The 21,385-nt window shown below is 49.6% G+C and overlaps 1 protein-coding gene across 1 annotated transcript in view; it reads left to right on the top strand.

The window, feature by feature from the left end:
* Positions 1-21,038, top strand: part of CDH24 (cadherin 24) — a 33,258-nt gene extending 12,220 nt beyond the window's left edge. The window contains exons 3-11 of the mRNA XM_058183925.1: positions 3,760-3,879; positions 5,615-5,782; positions 12,267-12,457; positions 14,427-14,680; positions 14,825-14,961; positions 18,049-18,170; positions 18,271-18,385; positions 19,307-19,555; positions 20,524-21,038. Coding sequence (XP_058039908.1) covers positions 3,760-3,879; positions 5,615-5,782; positions 12,267-12,457; positions 14,427-14,680; positions 14,825-14,961; positions 18,049-18,170; positions 18,271-18,385; positions 19,307-19,555; positions 20,524-21,038 — 1,871 coding nt within the window. The remainder of the gene's footprint in view (positions 1-3,759; positions 3,880-5,614; positions 5,783-12,266; positions 12,458-14,426; positions 14,681-14,824; positions 14,962-18,048; positions 18,171-18,270; positions 18,386-19,306; positions 19,556-20,523) is intronic.
* Positions 21,039-21,385: the final 347 nt, after the last annotated feature.

Below are 21,385 nucleotides of genomic sequence, written 5' to 3' on the forward strand. Positions count from 1 at the left end.
GAGACAAAAAGGCAGTGAGAGAAAGAGAAAGAGAGAGAATGAGACAGAGAGAGAGGCAGGGAGAGAAAGAGAGAGAGAGAGAAAGAGAGAGCAGAGAGACAGAGAGAGAGAGAGAGAGAATGAGAAAGAGAGTGAGAGAAAGAGAGTGAGAGAAAGAGAGAGAGAAAAAGAAAAAGAGAGAGGGAGTGAGAGAAACAGAGAGAGAGAGAGAGAGAGGACAGAGAGAGAGAGACATACACAGACAGAAATAAATGTTTCCCACAGAAAAAAAACACTGGGAAGCACAAAACCTGGGTGGGTGTGGCTGGGGTGTGTGTCATGTGACTGGGTGGGAGTGAGTGATGTCGAGTTGGCCACGCCCACCCAGGTTTTGTGGCTCCCCGCGTTTTCTTTTTTGTAAGAAATGGGTCCAAATGGCTCTTTTGAGTGTTTAAAATTGCAGACCCCTGGTCTAGTTTAAGGAAAAGAAGGCCTAGGGGTGACATTATAGCAATTCCCCAATATTTGAGGGGCTGCCCCAAAGAAGAGAGGGGTCAATTTAGTCTCCAAAACACCTGAAGGCAGGACAACGGATAAAAACTAATCAAGGAGAGAAGCCACCTAGAAATAAGGAGAAATTGCACAGGTTTTCATGCTTCAACAGAGGGTTGTTGTTGTTGTTTTTACATTTATATCCCGCCCTTCTCCGAAGACTCAGGGCGGCTTACAGTGTGTAAGGCAATAGTCTCATTCTATTTGTATATTTACAAAGTCAACTTATTGCCCCCCCAACAATCTGGGTCCTCATTTTACCTACCTTATAAAGGATGGAAGGCTGAGTCAACCTCGGGCCGGGCTTGAACCTGCAGTAATTGCAGGCTGCTGTGTTCTAATAACAGGCTTCTAACAGCCTGAGCTATTATGGCCCTTTTTGGGTTGGACTAGAAGACCTCCAAGGTCCCTTCCAACTCTGCTTTTCTGTTAGTCCAGGGGCCTGCAACCTTAAAACACTCAAAAGAGCCATTTGGACCCATTTCCCACAGCAAAACAAAACAAAACACCGGGAGCCACAAAACCTGGGTGGGTGTGGCCAACTCGACGTTATTCACTCCCACCCAGTCACATGATGCACATCCCAGCCACGCCTAGCCAGGTTTTGTGGCTCCCAGTGTTTTCTGTGGCAAACATGTATCTCTCCCTCCCTCCCTCCCTCCCTCTCTCTCAGGCCAGGTGAGGAGTGATGGAAGGGGAGGGCCAGCCAGTGGTGGGCTCAGCCGATAGGGAGCCACAGCAGGGGGACGAAAGAGCCACATGCAGCTCTGGAGCCACAGATTGCTGACACCTGAGTTAGTCTAACAAAGAGAAGGACTGAGGGGCTGACATGACTGGATGGGGAGGAACAGGCTCAAGCTTAATCCCTCCAAGACGGAGTGGCTGTGGATGCCGGCACCCCGGTACAGTCAGCTGCAGCCGCGGCTGTCTGTTGGGGGCGAGTCATTGGCCCCGATGGAGAGGGTGTGCAACTTGGGCATGCTCCTGGATGGGCGGTTGTCTTTCGAAGACCATTTGACAGCCGTCTCCAGGAGAGCTTTTTATCAGGTTCGCCTGATCCGCCAGTTGCGTCCCTTCCTGGACCGGGATGCCCTATGCATGGTCACTCATGCTCTCGTTACCTCTCGTCTGGACTATTGCAATGCTCTCTACATGGGGCTCCCCTTGAAGAGCACCCGGAGACTCCAGTTAGTCCAGAATGCAGCTGCGCGGGTGATAGAGGGAGCAGTTCGGAGCTCCCATGTAACACCTATCCTGCGCAGACTGAACTGGCTGCCTGTTGTCTTCCGGGTGCGCTTCAAGGTGTACCAGGATACCTACGGGACCGTCTACTGCCAACGTCTATCTCCCAACGACCCGTGCGCTCTCACAGAGAGGGGCTCCTCAGGGTGCCGTCAGCCAAGCAATGTCGGCTGGCGGCCCCCAGGGGGAGGGCCTTCTCTGTGGGGGCTCCTACCCTATGGAACGAGCTTCCCCCTGGACTCCGACAAATACCTGACCTTAGGACCTTCCGCCGCGAACTTAAAACCTACTTATTTCGTCTTGCTGGAAAATTTTATATTAACAAATTGATTTATGGGTTTTAAATTTTTTGTAAATTTCAGAGGGTAATATTTTATCTATAAGTAGCCATATTAAATAGGTTTTTTAAGGGTTGTTTTTAGTTTTGTATTGTTGTTTTTTTCTGTATTTTATTCGTGGCTGTACACCGCCCTGAGTCCTTTGGGAGAAGGGCGGTCTATAAATAAAAATATTCTATTCTATTCTATTCTATTCTATGATAGCCGTCTTATTTGAAAATTTGAAAATTTGAGGAGGTGCCACAAAGAAGAAGGGGTCCACCTGTTCCCCAAAGCACCTGAAGGCAGGACAAGAAGGAGGGAAACTAAGGAGAGAAGCCACCTAGAAATAAGGAGGAAATTGCTGACAGTGAGAACTATTAATCAGTGGAACAACTTGCCTCCAGAAGTTGTGGGTGCTTCGTCACTGGAGATTTCGAAGAAGAGATTGGACAGCCGTTTGGTCCGGAATGGTACTATAGGGCCTTCTGCTTGAACAGGGGGCTAGGCTAGAAGACCTCCAAGGTCCCTTCCAACTTTGCTTTTCTGTTACATCCTGATAACTCCATGGTCTAACTCATAGAACCTTCTAAGGAAACCCGCTGGGTTTTCTGGATTGAACCGCAAACTAATCTATTTCAGTATGTACAGTAGTGGCCAAATTTGTGGAAATCTTTTGGGAAAAGTATATTTTCTAAAACTACCTCATAGTACCCCACTTTTTTTGGGGGGGGGAGAGTAGTACCATAAAATTTGATATCAATGGAAAGATAATTTAATCAAGAATGTAACGCGATGCCTTTGATAAAGGATTTGCTAATAGAATAGCAGTTACGGTATAAAGAAGAAAAGCGAAACACGTATAAAACGACGCGATACCCAAAAAGCGATCATTGTAGAAAAAAAACGAGAGATACAAAAATGATCGCCGTGTCAATGAATACTTTGTTGGGTCACCTTTCGCTTGAATGACGGTCTTATGACATCTTCCCATGGAGTGAACCCAGTCTTTGAGTCCTGCCGCTGTTACAATGTTGAAACCAAGATGGAAGGATGGCTTCGATTAACTGGGGTTTAGTGCTAGGTCATTTCCGATTAACAAGTTTCTTTAGTGGGCTCCATCGATTTTCAATCGGGTGAAGGTCTGGGCTATTCCAAGGGGAATAGGATTAGCTTGAAACTCCCCCCCCCAAAAAATAGTGTCATTAGCCATTCAACCTCTAGGGCCTTTCAAACTAGGGCCTCTGGTGGCTCAGCAGACTAAGTCTGTCTGTTATTAACACAGCTGCTTGCAATTACTGCAAGTTCAAGTCCCACCAGGCCCAAGGTTGACTCAGCCTTCCATCCTTTATAAGGTAGGTAATATGAGGACCCAGATTGTTGGGGGCAATAAAAGTTGACTTTGTATATAATATACAAATGGATGAAGACTATTGCTTAACACATTGTAAGCCGCCCTGAGTCTTCGGAGAAGGGCGGGATATAAATTCAAATTAAAAAAAAAAAAAAAACCTCAAAAAAAAATACACTTTTCCCAAAAGGTTTCCACGATTTTGGCTGCGACTATATAGTAGCTCGTGAGCGAGTACTGAACGATCCTGGGCATTCTCTCCTTCCTGCTGCTCTTCACAACAACCCTTTTCTCCTTCTCCCACTTCGTTTCCCCCAGGTACGTCCGTGATCCAGGTGACGGCCCACGACGCTGACGACCCCACCTACGGGAACAGCGCCAAGCTGGTCTATACGGTACTCGAGGGCTTGCCGTTCTTCTCCGTCGACCCCCAGACGGGTACACGATGGGGAGGGGGCGATAGCTTTGGGGAGGAACGCAGGGCTACAAATGTCAACCCCCACACCCCACCCCCATTGTAAGGGGAGAAGAAGCAGGTGGTCCAGGGGAAGTAGCTGGCGGGGACGGCCTGGTGGGGGACAGCAGATGCTCTGAACTGTACAAGTGTTAGAGAACCAGCAACATGTTTTAGAAGAGAAACCACTCAGCCCTCAAAGCCATGGTCTTACGCTCTTCACTTTCTTAGCTCTGGTTACACAGCTCCTGATCTTGGAAAAATGCTTGGTAGAGCCTCCTGTGTGTTGCTGGGTAGATGCCTTCGTATCTTCTCTGTTGGAACCGTTGATGTAGTCGAAAGAGAAGCTCCGTCTCTCAACATCCATCCATCTACCGCTAATTTTACTCCATCAGCGTCCACCCACCATCTATTGATCCATCCTTCCCTCTGTCCTTTCATCCTTCCTTCCATCCGCACCCACCCATCTACCGATCCATCCATCCATCCATTCTTCCCATCCAGCGATCCATCTATTAAACTATCCATCTATCCATTCTTCCCATCTATCCATCCTTCCACCCTTCCTTCCATCCTTTCCATCCATCCATTCTTCCCATCTATGCACCCCTCCATTCTTCCCAGTCATCCTTCCACCCTTCCATTCATCCATCTCTATCTATCTTTTTTGAATGGGTTTCTTCAGTTGGAAACCTGACACTTACCTATTTACCTATCTATCTATCTATCTATCTATCTATCTATCTATCTATCTATCTATCTATCTATCTATCTATCTATCTATCTATCTATCTACCTACCTACCTACCTACCTACCTACCTACCTACCTACCTACCTACCTACCTACCTATCTATCTATCTATCTATCTATCTATCTATCCATCCATCCTTCCACACTTCCATCCATCCATCTTTCCATTCCTCCCATCCATCCCTCCTTCCATCCCTCCCTCTCTCCATCCTTCCCATCCATCCTTCTACCCCTCCATCCATCCATCTTTCCATCCATACATCCATTATTCTCAACCATACTTCCACCCACCCATCCATCTTTCCATCTATCCATTCTATCTATCATCTATCTATCTATCATGTCCATCCTTCCATCCATCCATTCTTCCATCTATCCATTCTTTCTATCTCTCCCTCCCTCCCTCCCTCCCTCCCTCCCTCCATCCATTCCTATCTATCTATCTACCTACCTATCTACCTACCTACCTACCTACCTACCTACCTACCTACCTACCTACCTACCTATCTATCTATCTATCTATCTATCTATCTATCTATCTATCTATCTATCTATCTATCTATCTATCTATCTATCTATCTATCATCTCCATCCTTCCACCCTTCCATCCCTCCATCTTTCCGTCTATCCATTCTTCCACCCTTCCCATCCCTCTCTCCCTCCCTCCATCTTTCCATCCATCCCTCCATCTATCTTCCCATCCATTCTTCCCATCCATCCTACTCATCACCTGAACCTAGAGACCCAGTGAAAGTTTTGGTTTAACCACCCATATTTCTCCCCGTACCTTTTGACTCCGCTGAGTCTCGGGTTGTCTCCTCTGCCAATGTGGGGTTCTTCCCTTTCTCCATCATGGGATGGGATGGGACTCCGAAACCCAACTGCTTTTCCTACCCGACCCATCCGCCAGTTCTCCTGCTGTCCTTCTCTTGATTCTCCTCTTGCTTCCTTCTCCCCGTGATTTTAGGCGTCATTCGGACAGCCACTCCCAACATGGACCGGGAAACTCAGCAGGAATTCCTTGTCGTGGTGCAGGCCAAGGACATGGGCGGCCATACTGGTGGACTTTCTGGAAGCACGACTGTCACGGTCACACTTAGCGACGTCAACGATAACCCTCCCCGCTTCCCACAGAGTAAGTGAGAAAGAGCTGCTGAGAAGAAGGGCAGAGCTGGGGAGAATGGCCGTATTCAGGGGTGGGGCTTCAACAAGGCAGAACAAGGGCAGAGCTGGGGAGAATGGCCGCATTCAACAAGGCAGAACAAGGGCAGAGCTGGGGAGAATGGCCGCATTCAGGGGTGGGGCTTCAACGAGGCAGAACAAGGGCAGAGCTGGGAAGAATGGCCGCATTCAGGGGTGGGGCTTCAATGAGGCAGAACAAGGGCAGAGCTGGGAAGAATGGCCATATTCAGGAGTGGGCTTCAAAAATTTTAGCAAAGGGTTCTCTGCCTGGTTGCGGGGTGGGCGTGGCCATGGTGGGTGTGGCCTAGTCAGCCTCGTGCACCATGGGGGAGGCGTTTTTACCCTCCCCGGGCTCCGGAGGTTTTTCTCGAGCCTCTGGGAGGGCAAAAACGGCCTTCCCAGGCTCTGGAGGCTGAAAACGCGCCTTCCCGAACTTTGGGTAGGCCCATTTTTTACCCTCCCCGAGCCTTTGTGTGCGCCCTGCATTTACGTGCATCCAAAACGGAGCCGCGTGGGAACTCCTGGGAGGAGAGGGGAGGACTGGGCGGGGCCAGCCAGGGGTGGGATTTGGGGGACCTCCGAACTGCACAAAATCTTCGCTAGACGTTCTCCTGAACCTCTGCGAACCTTCGGCAGCAGACCCCTGGTGCGTATTTGTAGACCCAAAGAAGTGGAGATGTGGAAACATCAGCCCACCGGAACATGAGAAGAAGACAACCATGTCTATAGGGGGTGATTTGGGAGCCCACCGTTTGTTGTTGTTAGTTGCGAAGCCGTGTCCGACTCATCGCGACCCCATGGACAACATTCCTCCAGGCCTTCCTGTCCTCTACCATCCTCTGGAGTCCATTTAAATTCATGCCTACTGCTTTAGTGACTCCATCCAGCCACCTCATTCTCTGTCGTCCCCTTCTTATTTTGCCCTCAATCTTTCCCAGCACTAGGCTCTTCTCCAGTGAGTCCTTCGATCTCATTAGGTGGCCAAAGTATTTCAGTTTCCTCTTCAGGATCTGACCTTCTAAAGAGCAGTCAGGGTTGATCTCCTCTAGGACTGACTTATTTGTTCACCTTGCAGTCCAAGGGACTTGCAGGAGTCTTCTCCAGCACCAGAGTTCAAAGGCCTCAATTCTTTGGCGCTCAGCCTTTCTTATGGTCCAACCTTCACAGCCATACATTGCAACTGGGAAAACCATAGCCTTGACTATACGCACTTTGGTTGGCAGGGTGATGTCTCTGCTTTTTAGTACGCTGTCTAGATTTGCCATAGCTTTCCTCCGTTAGTATGTTCCTAATGACCATTGGTGGCCCAGAGAAGACCTGGGAAGCTGTGCCTAGGCTGACCTATGACCTACGGCCCATCTTCCGGTAACTTCCCATTTGTACCAATAAAGGAGAAAAATTGTAGCTCGGGGTTGAACTACAGGGTCCTTGGTGCTCTCTGAGGTTGGGGGTTTTCTCGCAGACATTTTGTGACCCAACTAGGGAACATCTTCAGTGTTAGAAGGGAGTGGGGTTTGTGAAGGAGGAGGAGGAGGAGGAAGAAGAGGGGGAGAAGGAAGAGGAGGGGGAGGACATATGGCTCCTTGGTAGTCTCTGAGCTTGGCGGTTTTCTCGCAGACATTTCATGACCCAACTAGGGAACATCATTAGTGGTAGAAGGGAATGGGGTTTGTGGAGGAAGAGGAGGAGGAGGAAGAGGAGGAGGAGGAGGAGGTGGAGGAAGAGAAGGAGGAGAAGGAGGAGGAGAAGAAGAAGAAGAAGAAGAAGAAGAAGAGGAGGAGGAGGAGGAGGAAGAGGAGGAGGAGGAGAAGAAGAAGAAGAAGAAGAAGAAGAAGAAGAAGAAGAAGAAGAAGAAGAAGAAGAAGAAGAAGAAGAAGAAGAAGAAGAAGAAGAAGAAGAAGAAGAAGAAGAAGAAGAAGAAGAGGGCTGTGGGGTCCTTGATGCTCTCTGAGCTGGGTGGTTTTCTCGCAGTCGTTTCATGACCCAACTAGGAACATCATCAGTGCTAGAAGGGAGTGGGGTTTGCAGGGAGGAGGAGGAGGAGGAGGAGGAGGAGGAGGAGGAGGAGGAGGAGGAGGAGGAGGAGGAGGAGGAGGAGGAGGAGGAGGAGGAGGAGGAGGAGGCGATGATGGGATCCTTGGTGCTCTCTGAGCTTGATGGTTTTCTTGCAGACGTTTCATTACCAAACTAGGTAACATCATCTGTGCTAGAAGGGAGCAGGATTTGTGGAATGGGGCAGGAAGGGGAGAGGGGAGGGAGAAGAAGAGGATTGTGGAGTCCTTGGTGCTCTCTGGGTTTGGTGGTTTTCTTGCAGACGTTTCATGACCCAACTAGGGAACATCATCAGTGCCGACGAGAGAGCACGGATGATGTTAACTCGGTTTGGGTCATGAAACACCTCACGTCTTCCAATCTGTTCTACTCCCGTAATGTCTCAAAACCTGTAACTGATGCAAGATATGACCCTAAGGCTATGATCTAGACATCCTTCAGAGACTTGGGACAGAGGGTTGGGCTACAAGACCTCCAAGGTCCCTTCCAGCCCTACGATTCTATGACCGCATACCACCGCCTCTGAATGAATTGTCCTAACGGTCCATGCCTTCTGGACTTCAAGGTTTAAGCCAACATTTCTCAAGGTTTCAAGGTTTAAGCCAATGTTTCTCCAGGTTTAAAGGTTTAAGCCAACATTTCTCAAGGTTTCAAGGTTTAAACCAAGATTTATCAAGATTTCAAGTTTTAAGCCAAGAATTATCAAGATTTCAAGGTTTAAGCCAACATTTATCAAGGTTTCAAGTTTAAGCCAACATTTCTCAAGGTTTCAAGGTTTAAGCCAATGTTTCTCCAGGTTTAAAGGTTTAAGCCAACATTTATCAAGGTTTCAAGTTTTAAGCCAAGAATTATCAAGGTTTCAAGGTTTAAGCCAACGTTTTTCAAGGTTTCAAGTTTTAAGCCAAGATTTCTCAAGGTTTCAAATTTTAAGCCAAGATTTATCAAGATTTCAAGGTTTAAGCCAACGTTTCTCAAGGTTTCAAAGTTTCAGCCGACGTTTCTGAAACCTCAGCAACTTTTAAGATGGGTGGACTGCAACTCCCAGAATTCCCCCAGCTACCAAGCCATCCAAGTCCACCCATCTTAAAAGTTGCTAAGGTTGAACATGCTGGTTTAAGCAACGGCATCAGAGGTGGGATTCAATTACCTTCCCTACTGGTTCACAAACGTGAGCGGGCACACGCTTGCGCTCGCTTCGCTCACACTTGCCTCCTCTGCGCATGTTCATGGCCTTCCAGGCTTGTGCAGTACTCACGCATTACATCCAGGCAGGTGAGCGGAGCCTCCCACAGTTATCACTACCGGTTCGCCTGAACCGGGCTGAACCGGCTGAATCCCACCACTGAATGACATCCAAGGTTCTTAATAGGTTGGAGACCTCCCACCCGGCCCATGATATGAAAGTATCTCCTTAAGCTCAAGGACTTGAATGAAAGGACCTCCCGGTATCTCTTTGTGTACAAGGACTGGAGGACCCCATGGGTGCATCATAACTCAAGCGATGCGCTGAGCATGGAAGCCAAAAGATTCTGGCTTGTTGGGGAAACGTCCTTTCCTTGGGATGTCAAGGAATATCAAGCATGACATTCGTCTGCCTTTCAACGCCCGGCTTTTTTCGTACTTGTATCTGGGACACGATGTCCACCTGTCTCTTCTGTCCCTCAAACGTGCCTCTCGGGGTTACCCGGCTGCCTCTGATAGATATTTACATCGCGGGATTGTTCCTAACGTTTTGCAACCCATCAACAGATGATCTGGAAAGCGGGGGGTGGGGGGGGAGGAGAGAGGAGGGGGAAACCTATAAATATTTTCAGCCAGCCAGCCATCCGTCAATTTTTAACAGCTACCTGACAGGTTCATCTTCACGGACGTGTGAAATTGATTGGCCAGAGAGGTAGGGACGAACGATCAGAGGAAGTAGCCCAAACATCTGGAATAATTATGTCCAGCAAACAATGCCCTGGAAATTTTCCAGCCTTGTAGCAGGGCAGATAATAGCGAAGGAAGAATATGGATTTGAAGTCGCTCCAATCGTAGAGCTTGTTAAAGTGTGTCTCAGCAGAGGCGAGGGGGGTGGCAGAACAGAAATGTTGAAACAGAATCCCTAAAGAAAGGATGTAAAAGAAGGGACGACATGAAATATGAACGGCAAAAAATTTTTTAAAAAATATTTTAAATAATTACAAGTAGTTCTCGATATACGCCCGCAATAGAGCCCAACATTTTTGTTGATAAGCGAGACATTTCCTAAGTGAATTTTGGCCCATTCTACAACCTTTCTCGACACAGTTGTTAAGTGAATCACCGCAAATGTTAGATTAGTAACACGGATGTTAAGTGAATCTGGCTCCCCCCGCATTGACTTTGCTGATCAGGAGGTCGCAAAAGATGAGGACATAACTGCGGAACACTGCGACCGTCGTAAATATGAGTCGGTGGCCAAGCCTCTGAATTTTGATCACGTGATGGAGAGGCTGTAATGGCCGTAAGTGTGAAAAACGGTCCTAGGTCACTTTTTTTCAGTGCTGTTGTAACTTCAAACGGTCACTAAATGAATTGTTGTTAAGTCAAGGACCACCTGTAAAATGAATTGTTGGATTGTCCCATTGTTCCGCAGTGTGTTGTCCCATTCTGTCAGCGGAGCAATGTGTAAATCAGTGGTGGGTTTCACATTTTGTTGCTATCAGTTTGCCACGCACATGCACACATGCTTTGCGCGCGCGCGTGTACCTTCCACAAATGAACCCAGCCTTCCGCATGTGTGTTTTGCTCATGCGCGCGTCTTCCACACATGAGCCCAGCCTCAAAGCCGTGCCTAAACAGGCCAGCATAGAACCAGGGCGAGCCCCACCTGCGATCTCCGCAACTGGTTTGTCCGAATCGGTACGAACCGACTGAATACCACCTATGGTGTAAAGCAGCGGTTCTCAACCTGTGGGTCGGGACCCCGTTGGGGGTCGAATGACGATTTGCCAGGGGTCGCCTAAGACCATCGGAAATATGGGAAGTATACTTGCGAGTCAAAGAATCGCGCTCCAATGGTTGACTCCACAAACCAGCTGCAGGCTCTTCAAATCGCTAGCCGAATTCGGCTCCAGGCGCGATGAATTAAAAAAAAAGAGAAATCTTTGCTCTGATGTCTCCCTCTCAAGCCAGCTGCAATCGCTCCCAATCGCTAGCCTAATCTGGCTTCAGGCGCCATAAACTTAATAGGGGAAGAGTCTCCGCTTTAATGCCTCCGTCCTCAAGGCAATCGCAAGCAGTTCAGATCGCTAGCCAATACAGCTTCAGGCGCGATAAAGTCAAAAACGAAAATAATTTTACGGTTGGGGTCGCCACATCGTGGGGAATTGTATTAAAGGGGTCGCAGCACTATAAAGGTTGAGAACCACTGGTGTAAATGGTATGTGAACAATGGCAACAGGGCAAAAAAATTCTACCTAGGGAATATGTCAGATAAGAGCAAGCAAAGCCCAGAACTGCTTAACGGGGAAAAGGGAAAATGGCTCAGAATAAACCTTCCTTAGATCCTCAGGCTCTAAAACAGACAGTGCGAGACTTGTATTTTCAGACTTCTGAAAGATTCTGTTAATTAGCCTTGCAATAATGTAGAATTAGCTCATCTGTTCTTGTTTCCTGTCTGGTTTATGGCTGACAAGATGGCTGAGTACGGTAGGATGGGACTTGTGGTCCAACGCACCTAGAGGATGCCAAGTTGTTGTGGTCCACCAGCAGCCTGCGGAGCTGGCAGGGGAGTCGGACAGTGAGGAAGCTGGGGAGAACAACGGGCCAGTCCTGAAGTCGGGGAAGGCCCAGACGAGGGCTCTGTGTCGGAGGCAGAGATGAGACCTAGGCTATCTGGGGGCAATGCGTGGACTCCGGAGCCTCCAGAGGCAGACAGCAGAGAGATAGAGGAACAGGATGAGCCTGTTCCTAGTGCACGCATGCGCAGAGCTGCCAGAAGGCAAGAGCAGCTGAAGCAAAAAGGACAACTCGGGAGTAAAGCCAGGAGATGATTGGCCCCTCTCATAAGGCTTAAAAGAGCAGCAACGGCTCTTGGGCTCTTTGTAGGAAAGCAACATTGCCAGATCTGTTTCTAGTCGGCATCTCTTGTTTCTGAACTTCGTGGGGCTTTGCCAGGAAAAGCCTTTGGCAGGGTGCCAAAGGAGATAAAGGTTCGTGATACGGCCGAAGGACTTTTTCTGAAGGACTTCGTTTTGGAATTAATTTGGACTAAGCTGGGAATGAAGTAATTCCCAGTTGTTACAATAAAACAGGTTTGTGTACGACTAAGTGTGTCTTTTATGCCTAAGTGAGTCTAGGTCACAACGTAAGTTCCGAAGGATGTAGAAACCCGCTTATCTTTCCACTCCGTTTCTCTCTAGGTTCCTACCAATTTTCCGTGGTGGAAACGGCGCCTCCTGGGTCCGCGGTGGGGAGACTGCGCGCGCACGATCCTGATGAAGGGGAAAACGCCCTGCTTGCCTACAGCATCCTGGACGGAGGAGATGGAGCCGAGGCCTTTGCCATTCACACGGACATGTTGGGACAGGATGGGATCATTACTTTGAAAAAGGTGGGGGAAGCGCCCCAGAAGTATGGACTTCTCGTGTCTCTCTTCCTTCTTGGAGCTTTGATGTGGAAGCCTCCATCTATCTATCTATCTATCTATCTATCTATCTATCGATCGATCGATCGATCGATCGATCGATCGATCTATCATCTTTCTTTCTTCCTTCCTTCTTCCCTTCCTTCCTCCTGTCCTTCCTTCCTTCCTTCCCTCCCTCTCTTCTGTCCTTCCTTCCTCCTTTCTCTTTCTTTCTTTTGTTTTCTTTCTCATTCTTTTCTTCCTTCTTCCTATCCATCTTTCCTTCCTGTCCTTCCTCTGTTCCTTCTTTCCTTTTTTCTTTTTCTTTCTTTCTTTCCTTCCTTCTTTCCCTCTTTCTTTCTTTCTTTCCTTCCTTCCTTCCTTCCTCCTGTCCGTCTTTCTTTCTTTCTTTCTTTCTTTCCTTCTTTCCTTCTTTCCTTCTTTCCTTTTTCTTTCCTTCCTTCCTTCCTTCCGTCTTTCTCTCTCTCTCTCTCTCTCTCTTCTTCCCTTTTTCTTTTTCCTTCCTTCCTTCCTCCTGTCTTTCTTTCTTTCTTTCTTTCTTTCCTTCTTTCCTTCTTTCTTTCCTTCCTTCCTTCCGTCTTTCTCTCTCTCTCTCTTCTTCCCTTTCTTTTCTTCCTTCCTTCCTTCTTCCTTCCTTCCTTCCTTCCTTCCTTCTTCCTTCTTCCTTTTCTTTCTTTCTTTCTTTCTTTCTTTCTTTCTTTCTTTCCTTCTTTCCTTCTTTCCTTCTTTCCTTTTTCTTTCCTTCCTTCCTTCCTTCCGTCTTTCTCTCTCTCTCTCTCTCTTCTTCCCTTTCTTTTTCTTTTTCCTTCCTTCCTTTCTTCCTTCCTCCTGTCTTTCTTTCTTTCTTTCTTTCTTTCTTTCCTTTTTCTTTCCTTCCTTCCGTCTTTCTCTCTCTCTCTCTCTTTTTCCCTTTCTTTTTCTTTTTCCTTCCTTCCTTCCTTCCTTCCTCAACTGTTGGCATAGAACTACTTGTATTTTTATACATAACTCAAGGCAGCAAAAATGGCCACCAGATCCTCCTCCTGCTCTTTTCCCCACAACCCTGTGAGGTGGGTTGGGATGAGAAAAAGTGAGAGGCACAAGTCCCCCAGCTGGCTTTCATGCCTAAAACAGGACTACTGTTGTGGTCTGCCAGCATCCTGCGAAGCTGGCAACGGAGTCAGACAGTGAGGAGGCTGGGGAGGAACATGGGCCAGTCCTGGAGTCTGGGGAAGGCTCGGACGAGGGCCCTGCATCAGAGGCAGAGACGGGGCTAGGGCCATCTGGGAGCCATGCGCGGACTCCGGAGCTTCCAGTCGGACATCAGAGAGGCAGAGGAACAGGAGGAGCCTGTTCCTAGTGTGCGCATGTGCAGAGCTGCCAGAAGGCAAGAACAGTTAAAACAAAAGGGACGACTCGGGAGTAAGGCCTGGAAATGATTGGCTTAAGGCTTAAAAGAGGAGCAAAAGTACGTGGGCCCTTTGCAGGAAAGCAACGTTGTTAATTCTGTTCCCAGTCGGCATCTCTGTTTGATTCTGGACTCTGTGTGGCTTTGCCAAGTAGGTCTTTGGCAGCATGTCAAGGGAGATGAAGGTTGGAGATTATCCGGAAGGACTTTTTGCAACTAATTGGGACTCAGCTGTGAATGAACATAATTCACAGCTGTTGCAATAAAAGAGGTTTTTGGGACTACTTGTGTGTTTTAATGACTCAGGAAGCCTAGGTCACAATAACTAGAACTCATCGTCTCCTGCTTTAAAGCTTTGTGCTTTAACCACTAGACCAAACTGGCCCTCGTTTTCTTCGGACGACACGGGATATTAGATACCTCACCAACCATTCTTGGCCGTTTGCACGTCCTTCACGAACTCGTTTGAACCGCTTGCCTTTGCTTGCTTCCAATCATGTTTTTTTTCTCTCTCATTGTTGTTCTTCTCTGCTTGGATGGGCATGGTAGCCTCTGGATTTCGAGTCCCGTCACTCTTATACCTTCCGAGTTGAGGCCACCAACACGCAGATCGACCCTCAGTACATCCGGAAGGGCCCCTTCAAGGACGTGGCCACCGTCCGCGTGACGGTAGAAGATGCTGACGAACCTCCGGTCTTCTCCCGTCCCGAGTACCATCTGGCCGTTTATGAGAATGGCCCACCGGGGACCCTGGTGGGCAAAGTCACGGCGGTCGACCTGGATACGCCCAGCAGTGTCATCCGGTAATGGCTGGGGAGAACACTGCTACTGCAGGGTGGGAAACCGGTGTTTGTTGTCTTTGTGTGTGTGTGAAGTTTCAGTTACTCCATTTATACTTCGTTGCCGTGACAACCTGATACCCCAGGTGCCCACCCTCCATCTTCCAGATACTCCATCCTGCAGCATACGGACCCCGAGCGCTATTTCAGCATCAACCCGCAGGATGGTGCGATTCTGACCTCGGTGCCACTCGACCGAGAGGTTTTGGCCTGGCACAATATGACTGTACTGGCAACGGAACTTGGTAAGAGCCAAGTTGAAATGGCGGGTCGTAGTCCAGGAGGCTCCAAGGGGATGGAAGCTTTGCATTGCAAACATGTAGTATTTTGTAGTATTTTGATTCATCGGGACAGTACAGATATGAAAATTCTATGTTTGCAATGAAACATATAAAGCCAGGGTGTCAAACTCAAGGCCTGTGGGCCAAATCTGGCCCATGGGGTGCTTGGATCTGGTCCATGGGGCAGGCCTGAAAGTAACAAGTGTTCTGTCCTCCTTCGCCTCCATCCGAGTGATGGCTTAATTAGCCGGCACTATCAGCTCTGGCAGCAAAATAGCGAGCGTCTGCCAAGTGTCTCTGTTATCTCCCTCGATGCCTATGAGTCACCCAGGAACAATCTTCAGCTTTTAGTTAATCAGTTGATTTGCCTGCTACGAAGAGGCACAGCAGCTCTCGCTGCCTTTATATCCTGTGAGGTGTGGCTCCATGACTCAGCACTTCCTAGGCCTGCCCCACCCCTGCTTCTGTTGTTCCCTCCTCTCCTGCCTACGAAACCTAGGGTCCAACCAAGCCTGATTGCCATCAGCTGGGTCTGAAGGCCTGGCCTGGGGGGGAGAAGAGTCAGGGGACGGAGGCCTCGTTATCTGTTCCACCTGGCCTGCCTCCGGTTCCTGGAGCTGAGCCAGGGAAGCCGGTGCTCCCGAGGTAACTCCTGATGGCCCTTCCCCCTCACTTTCCAAGTCACTTTCTGGCAGGAGGCCTGGCTCCAAGTCACTTTCTGGCAGGAGGCCCAGCTCCGGGGGGTGCAGATACAACAACAAGGGACCGGCCTGCGGTGCCTCTGCTAGAGAAAAATGGGGCGCAGAGAGAGCGCACAGCATCCCCCGTGCCCTGTTTTCAGCCTAGACGGCCTTCTGCAGCACTCTGCCAGCCAAAACAGGGGTGTTGTGTCTTGCCCGCCCTCAGAGCAGCCGGGGCCTTCTTACCTGCTCCCGAACACTGAGGAATGTATGCCTCCCGGTCCCAGTCCTGGCTCCATGCCCACACAAACTGCAGAAGAAGGAGAATCTCCCTGCCCCAGCCCTGACTCCATGCCCAGGCAAACAGAGCAGCTAGACCCCTCCCCCTCCTCCACAGCATGTGAGCCTGAGGAGGGTTTATTACCAACAGCTGATTGGTGTGACCCTCGCATCAGAAGATTGGATAGGCGGAGGCAACAGAGGGAAGGGAGGGGCAGGCCTTAATGAGTGCTGAGTCATGGAGCCACACCCCATGGCCTATATAAAGGATCTGCTTTCTGGCAGTCTCTGAGTCAGGCAAAGTCGAACTTATCTTGCTGAAGTCACTTACTGGTCTCCTGCCTGCTCTGAGGACTTTGCTAGGACTTTGGGCAGAGCTGCAGAGGCAAGCCTGATTCGGATTTCCCTGACCCGGCCGTCAGCGGAGGAGTGGGACACGACAAGGGCCGCACACGGCTCCCCCCTGCCCCGTTTTGGCTGCCAGAGTGCTGCAGGAGGCGTCTGTCCCGCCTGCCATCCATCCCCACCCCCACACTTGGCCGGCCCACCGAGGACAATTACAATGCTGATCCGGCCCTTGAAGAAATCCAGTTTGACACCCCTGATATAAAGCATACTTACAACAGGTCATTCAGATCATTTGTTTGACGTTACAAAAGTGACTGGGCACCATTTTTCACACTTAACGACCACTGCAGCATCCCCAGGGTCACGTAATTTACATTCCGATGCGTGTTTCATATTTATGAGAGCCGCGGTGTCCCGGGGGGTCACGTGATTTCCTTTCTGCGACCTTCTGCGACAAACAAAGTCAACGGGGGAGCCAGATTCACTTAACAACCGTGTGACTCACTTAACAACTGCAGCGATTCACTTAACAAACGTAGCAAGAAAACTCATAAAATGGGGGAAAACCTCACTTAACGAATGAACAAATAAATAAATGTTAGCAAACGAACAAATAAATTTTGGCCTCCAGTGTGGTCACAAGTCGAGGATTGCCTGTAGTTCTCGACTTACAACCATTTGTTTAGTGACTGCTCAAAATCGCAAAAGCACTGAAAAAAGTGACGTATGACCAGTCCTCAGACTTATGACTGTTGCAGCATTCCCCACTATCTGATCGAAATTCAGGTGGTTGGCAACTGGAAAGTCAGTTGCAGCGTCCCGGGGTCAGGCGGTCCCCTTCCCAACTGTCTTCCAACAAATAAAGTCAATGGGGGGGGAAGTGGATTCACTTAACGACCACACGATTCACTTAACAACGGCAGTGATTTGGTTAACCGTCATGGCCAAAAGAAAAAGGTCACTTGAAGAACCGTCTTGCTTAGCAATCAAAATTTTGGCTCTAAATGTAGTCATACGTCGAGGACGTCGAGGAGAAAAAGCAATGGCAATTGTGTATTAATTTTCTTCTCCCTTTCTTTTCCTTCTTCCTTTCTGCATCCCCGTGTCTGTTTGGTGATCTTTCGGAATGGTTTCTGCTCTCTGTTTTCGTTTTGCGTGTCGAACGTGCGCAACGGTGCATTTTTTGCGCTCCGACATTGTGGAGTGGGGCTGCGCTTTCTGTGTGTTTTTCCCCCGTGACTGACTGATTGATTGATTGCCTAATGTCGGCTGGATGGTTTTATATATCGGCGGCCTGTGATTTCACTTGTTGGCCACATTGGACATTTATGTTCGCCCACCCATGCGCAAATGTGCTTCATCGTGCACCGTTGCTCGCTTCCGTCTCCTTCACTCTGCACGTCTGCCCACGTCTTTCAACCTCATGACGTGATTCTTGCCTGTCTGGTTCTGCCGGTGGTACGACGGTGGACTCTTTCGGGGTGTGTGTGTGTGCGGGGTTATGAATGGGATCCAACCCCCTCCCGCTGGATTTGGGACTACGGATTGCACTGGCTCCCCCATGAATGACCTGTACGGCTTTCTCGCATGGCTGAATCATTTGTCCCATATCCTTAACGGTCGACTTACTCGTTGGGATGTTCTTGGTGTTACCTTCCTGCCTTCCCCGTTTTTCGACTGGATCGCCCTGCACATCCCGTCACGTGGTTCCACGTTGCTCCTTACCCCCGCCTCTTACCCTCAGACAGTCCCACACAAGGTTCCCAGATACACGTGGCCGTTCAAATCCTGGATGTCAACGATAACCCACCCCAGCTGGAACAGAGCTACGAACCTTTTGCCTGTGATAACGCCATCCCGGGCCACGTAAGTAAGGGGTCCCTAGGACACTGATGGGGCAGGGTGGGATGGGAAAAGAAAGCGCTGCCTGAAAATAATTTTTGCCTTTTTTTTTTTTCTTGGCCAGCTGGTGCAGTTGATCCGAGCGGTCGACCGAGACGAGGATGGTAACACGAGCCGTATCATCATCCGTTCCCCGTCCATGGTCAGAGAACCAAACGTCACCGTGCGGGATAACAAGGGTAAAACACGCATGCCTCTCCTAAAATGTAGAACAGATTTCAGAACGTTCCTTATGGACTAGGAACTTGCACTGTTGATAAAAGGAGAGTAGACATTTTCAAGAATATGTCACGAGCTGTGTACAGAACGTATAGCAGTGCTTCTCAGTTTTAACAACTTTAAGAGGTACAGATTTCGGCTCCCAGAATCCCCCAGCCGGCAATGCTGGCTGGGGGATTCTGGGAGTCAAAGTCCAGATCTCTTAAAGTTTCCAAGGTTGAGGAACACTGATCTAGTAATTCAGAAATCTATACGAAAATATAGTATTAATCAACATTATATTGTCCCCTTGAAGATGGCTGTACGTACCTACAATCTAAGACAGGGATGTCAAACTAGATTTCATTGAGGGCCACATCAGGGTTGTGTTTGACTTTGGAGGGATGGGGTGGGTATGGCCAGGATGGGCGTGGCCAGCTCAACGTCACTCATGTCGGGAGGGCCTGTGGTGGCCCGAGCCCTCTGCCAGTGAAAACAGGTTCGCGAGCTTCGTTTTTGGTGCGACGGCTGCGCACAGTACTCCCAAGCTCTGTTTTTGCCAGCTCAAGGTTTACTCAGCCTTCCTTGCATCCTTCCGAGGTTGGTAAAATGAGGACCCAGATTATTGGGGGGCAAGAGGCTGACTCCGTAAACCACTTATAGGGCTGTAAAGCACTGTGAACTTCCATAGAAGTCTAAGAGGCACCGCGGGCCGGTCCTATGCTGTTTCCAGGGCAGCCCCATGGGACAGATCTAAGCACCGCATGGGCCGGATCCAGCCCCCGGGCCTTGAGTTTGACACCCTTGATGTAAGGCTTGGGTTATTACTGCCTACAAGGAAACATTTCAAAAATATAATGGACCTCAATTCAATCGTCTCCTTCGAATCTTCTCATCTCCAGACAATTCGGCGTCCTTGTTACTCCGGGCCACCCGTCTGCCTCCCCAAGGTGGATTTCTGCTTGTGCCGCTGGAACTAGTGGACGGCGGTTCCCCCACTCGCACGGGCTCCCCAACTCTGACAGTCAGCATCTGCCGGTGTCGGCGAGACGGGGCCATGCAGACCTGTGGTCCTGAGGCCCTTGGATCTCCTGCTGGCCTCAGCACTGGGGCTTTGCTGGCCATCCTCGCCTGCGTTGGCACCCTACTTGGTGAGACTTCGAGCTGGCATTCGGATGGCATGGGTGGACAGAGAAAGGAGGATAGCACAGGCGGCCCTCAACTTACGATCGCAATGAGGCTCGAAACATCAACCGCTAGGCACGACAGTTGTGTCCTCTGTTTACAAACTTTTTTTTGCCACGGTTGTTAATTGAATCATGAGATTGTTAAATGAATCTGGCTTCCCCCTGTTGATTTTGCTGGTCAGAAGCCATCTGGGAAGGTTACAAAAGCTGATCAGGTGACCCCCAGGACAGTGCAATTGTCATAAATACATGCCAATTGACAACAGCCGTGGTGGCGCAGTGGTTAGAACCAGAGGGGAGATTCACTTACCTTCCCTACCGTTCGCAAATGTGCATGCCTTCTCTGCACATGCGTAAAGCCTTCCACGTATGCGCAGTACTCGCGTATTATGTCCGGGCGAGTGGGCAGAGCCTCCTGCAATTGCCACTACCGGTTCACCCGAACCGGATAGAACCGGCTGAATCCCACCACTGGTTAGAACACAGTATTGCAGGCTACTTCTGCCGACTGCCAGCTGCCAGCAGTTCGGCAGTTCGATCCTGACCGGCTCAAGGTTGACTCGGCCTTCCTTCCAGCCTTCTGAGGTTGGTAAAATGAGGACCCAGATTGTTGGGGTCGATAAGAGGTCGACTCTGTAAACCGCTTGGAGAGAGCTGTAAAAGCACTGTGAGGCGGTATAGAAGTCTAAGCGCTATTGCTATTACTGATCACATGACAACGGTTGCGCGAAAACCAGTCAGAAGTCACTTTTTTTTTTGGTGTCGTGGCAACTTTGCGCGGCCGCTAAACAAATGGTTTAGCTTCCTGTATTATGGGTAGTTCAGCCATAGGTGGGGGTGTTTGCAATGGCTTGTTGTGATTAACATCTCACCTTCTCCTCCCATTGGTCCATCTGACTTCACCAATGCACCAACTTCCCGATCGCCTCTAGCCCTGGTGCTGCTCTTTGTCGCCCTCCGGAGGCAGAAACAGGCTGCATTGCTGCCCTTTGAGGAGGAAGACGTCCGTGAGAACATCATCACTTACGACGATGAGGGCGGAGGAGAAGAAGACACAGAGGCCTTCGACATGGCTGCCCTGCAGAACCCGGACGCTGCCCCTCCACCCTCGCAGCAACGGCGCCTCCTCCGGCGGGACGTCCTGCCCCGTCCACACTTCCCACCGTCCCTGTCCACCCGGATGCCACCGCAGCCCCACGACGTGGCCAGTTTTCTCACAGCCCGCTTGAGCGAGGTGGACGCCGATCCTTCCGTGCCTCCGTATGACTCCATCCAGGTGTACGGCTACGAAGGCCAGGGCTCCTCCGCCGGGTCTCTCAGTTCCCCCGGCTCTTCCTGCGCTGGGGACAGCGACGCCGGCGGGTACGAGTATCTGGAAGAATGGGGGCCCCTCTTCCGAACGCTGGCCGAGCTGTACGGGGCACCAGAGGGTCCTCCTCCAACTTGATCCCTTGTGGGCCCGATGCCTCCATGGAAGAGCGTGGACCTCGAACCCCTTCCTTTTTTTTCCGGTTGCTTGTTCTCCGTTCCGTCCACCAGCTTCCTTGTTTCTCAGTTTTGGATTTGTCCATGATAAACTCCATCATCTCATGGATTCCCAAATCCTTCCTGTTGACCTCCTCTTGTTTTGCTGTGTTTGTCAATCAACGTTTTTCTTTCCGTTTCTTATGTCTGTGTAGCCTGTTCTTTTCTTTTCTCTTTTCCTTTCCTTATTTTTCCTTTTGTTCCTTTCCTTTTCTTTCTTTTTTCTATCTTCCTTTCCTTTCTCCTTTCTTTTCCTTCCCTTCCTTTCTT

Source organism: Ahaetulla prasina, chromosome 4 (assembly GCF_028640845.1).
Source record: "Ahaetulla prasina isolate Xishuangbanna chromosome 4, ASM2864084v1, whole genome shotgun sequence".
In the NCBI taxonomy this organism is placed as follows: Eukaryota; Metazoa; Chordata; class Lepidosauria; order Squamata; family Colubridae; genus Ahaetulla; species Ahaetulla prasina.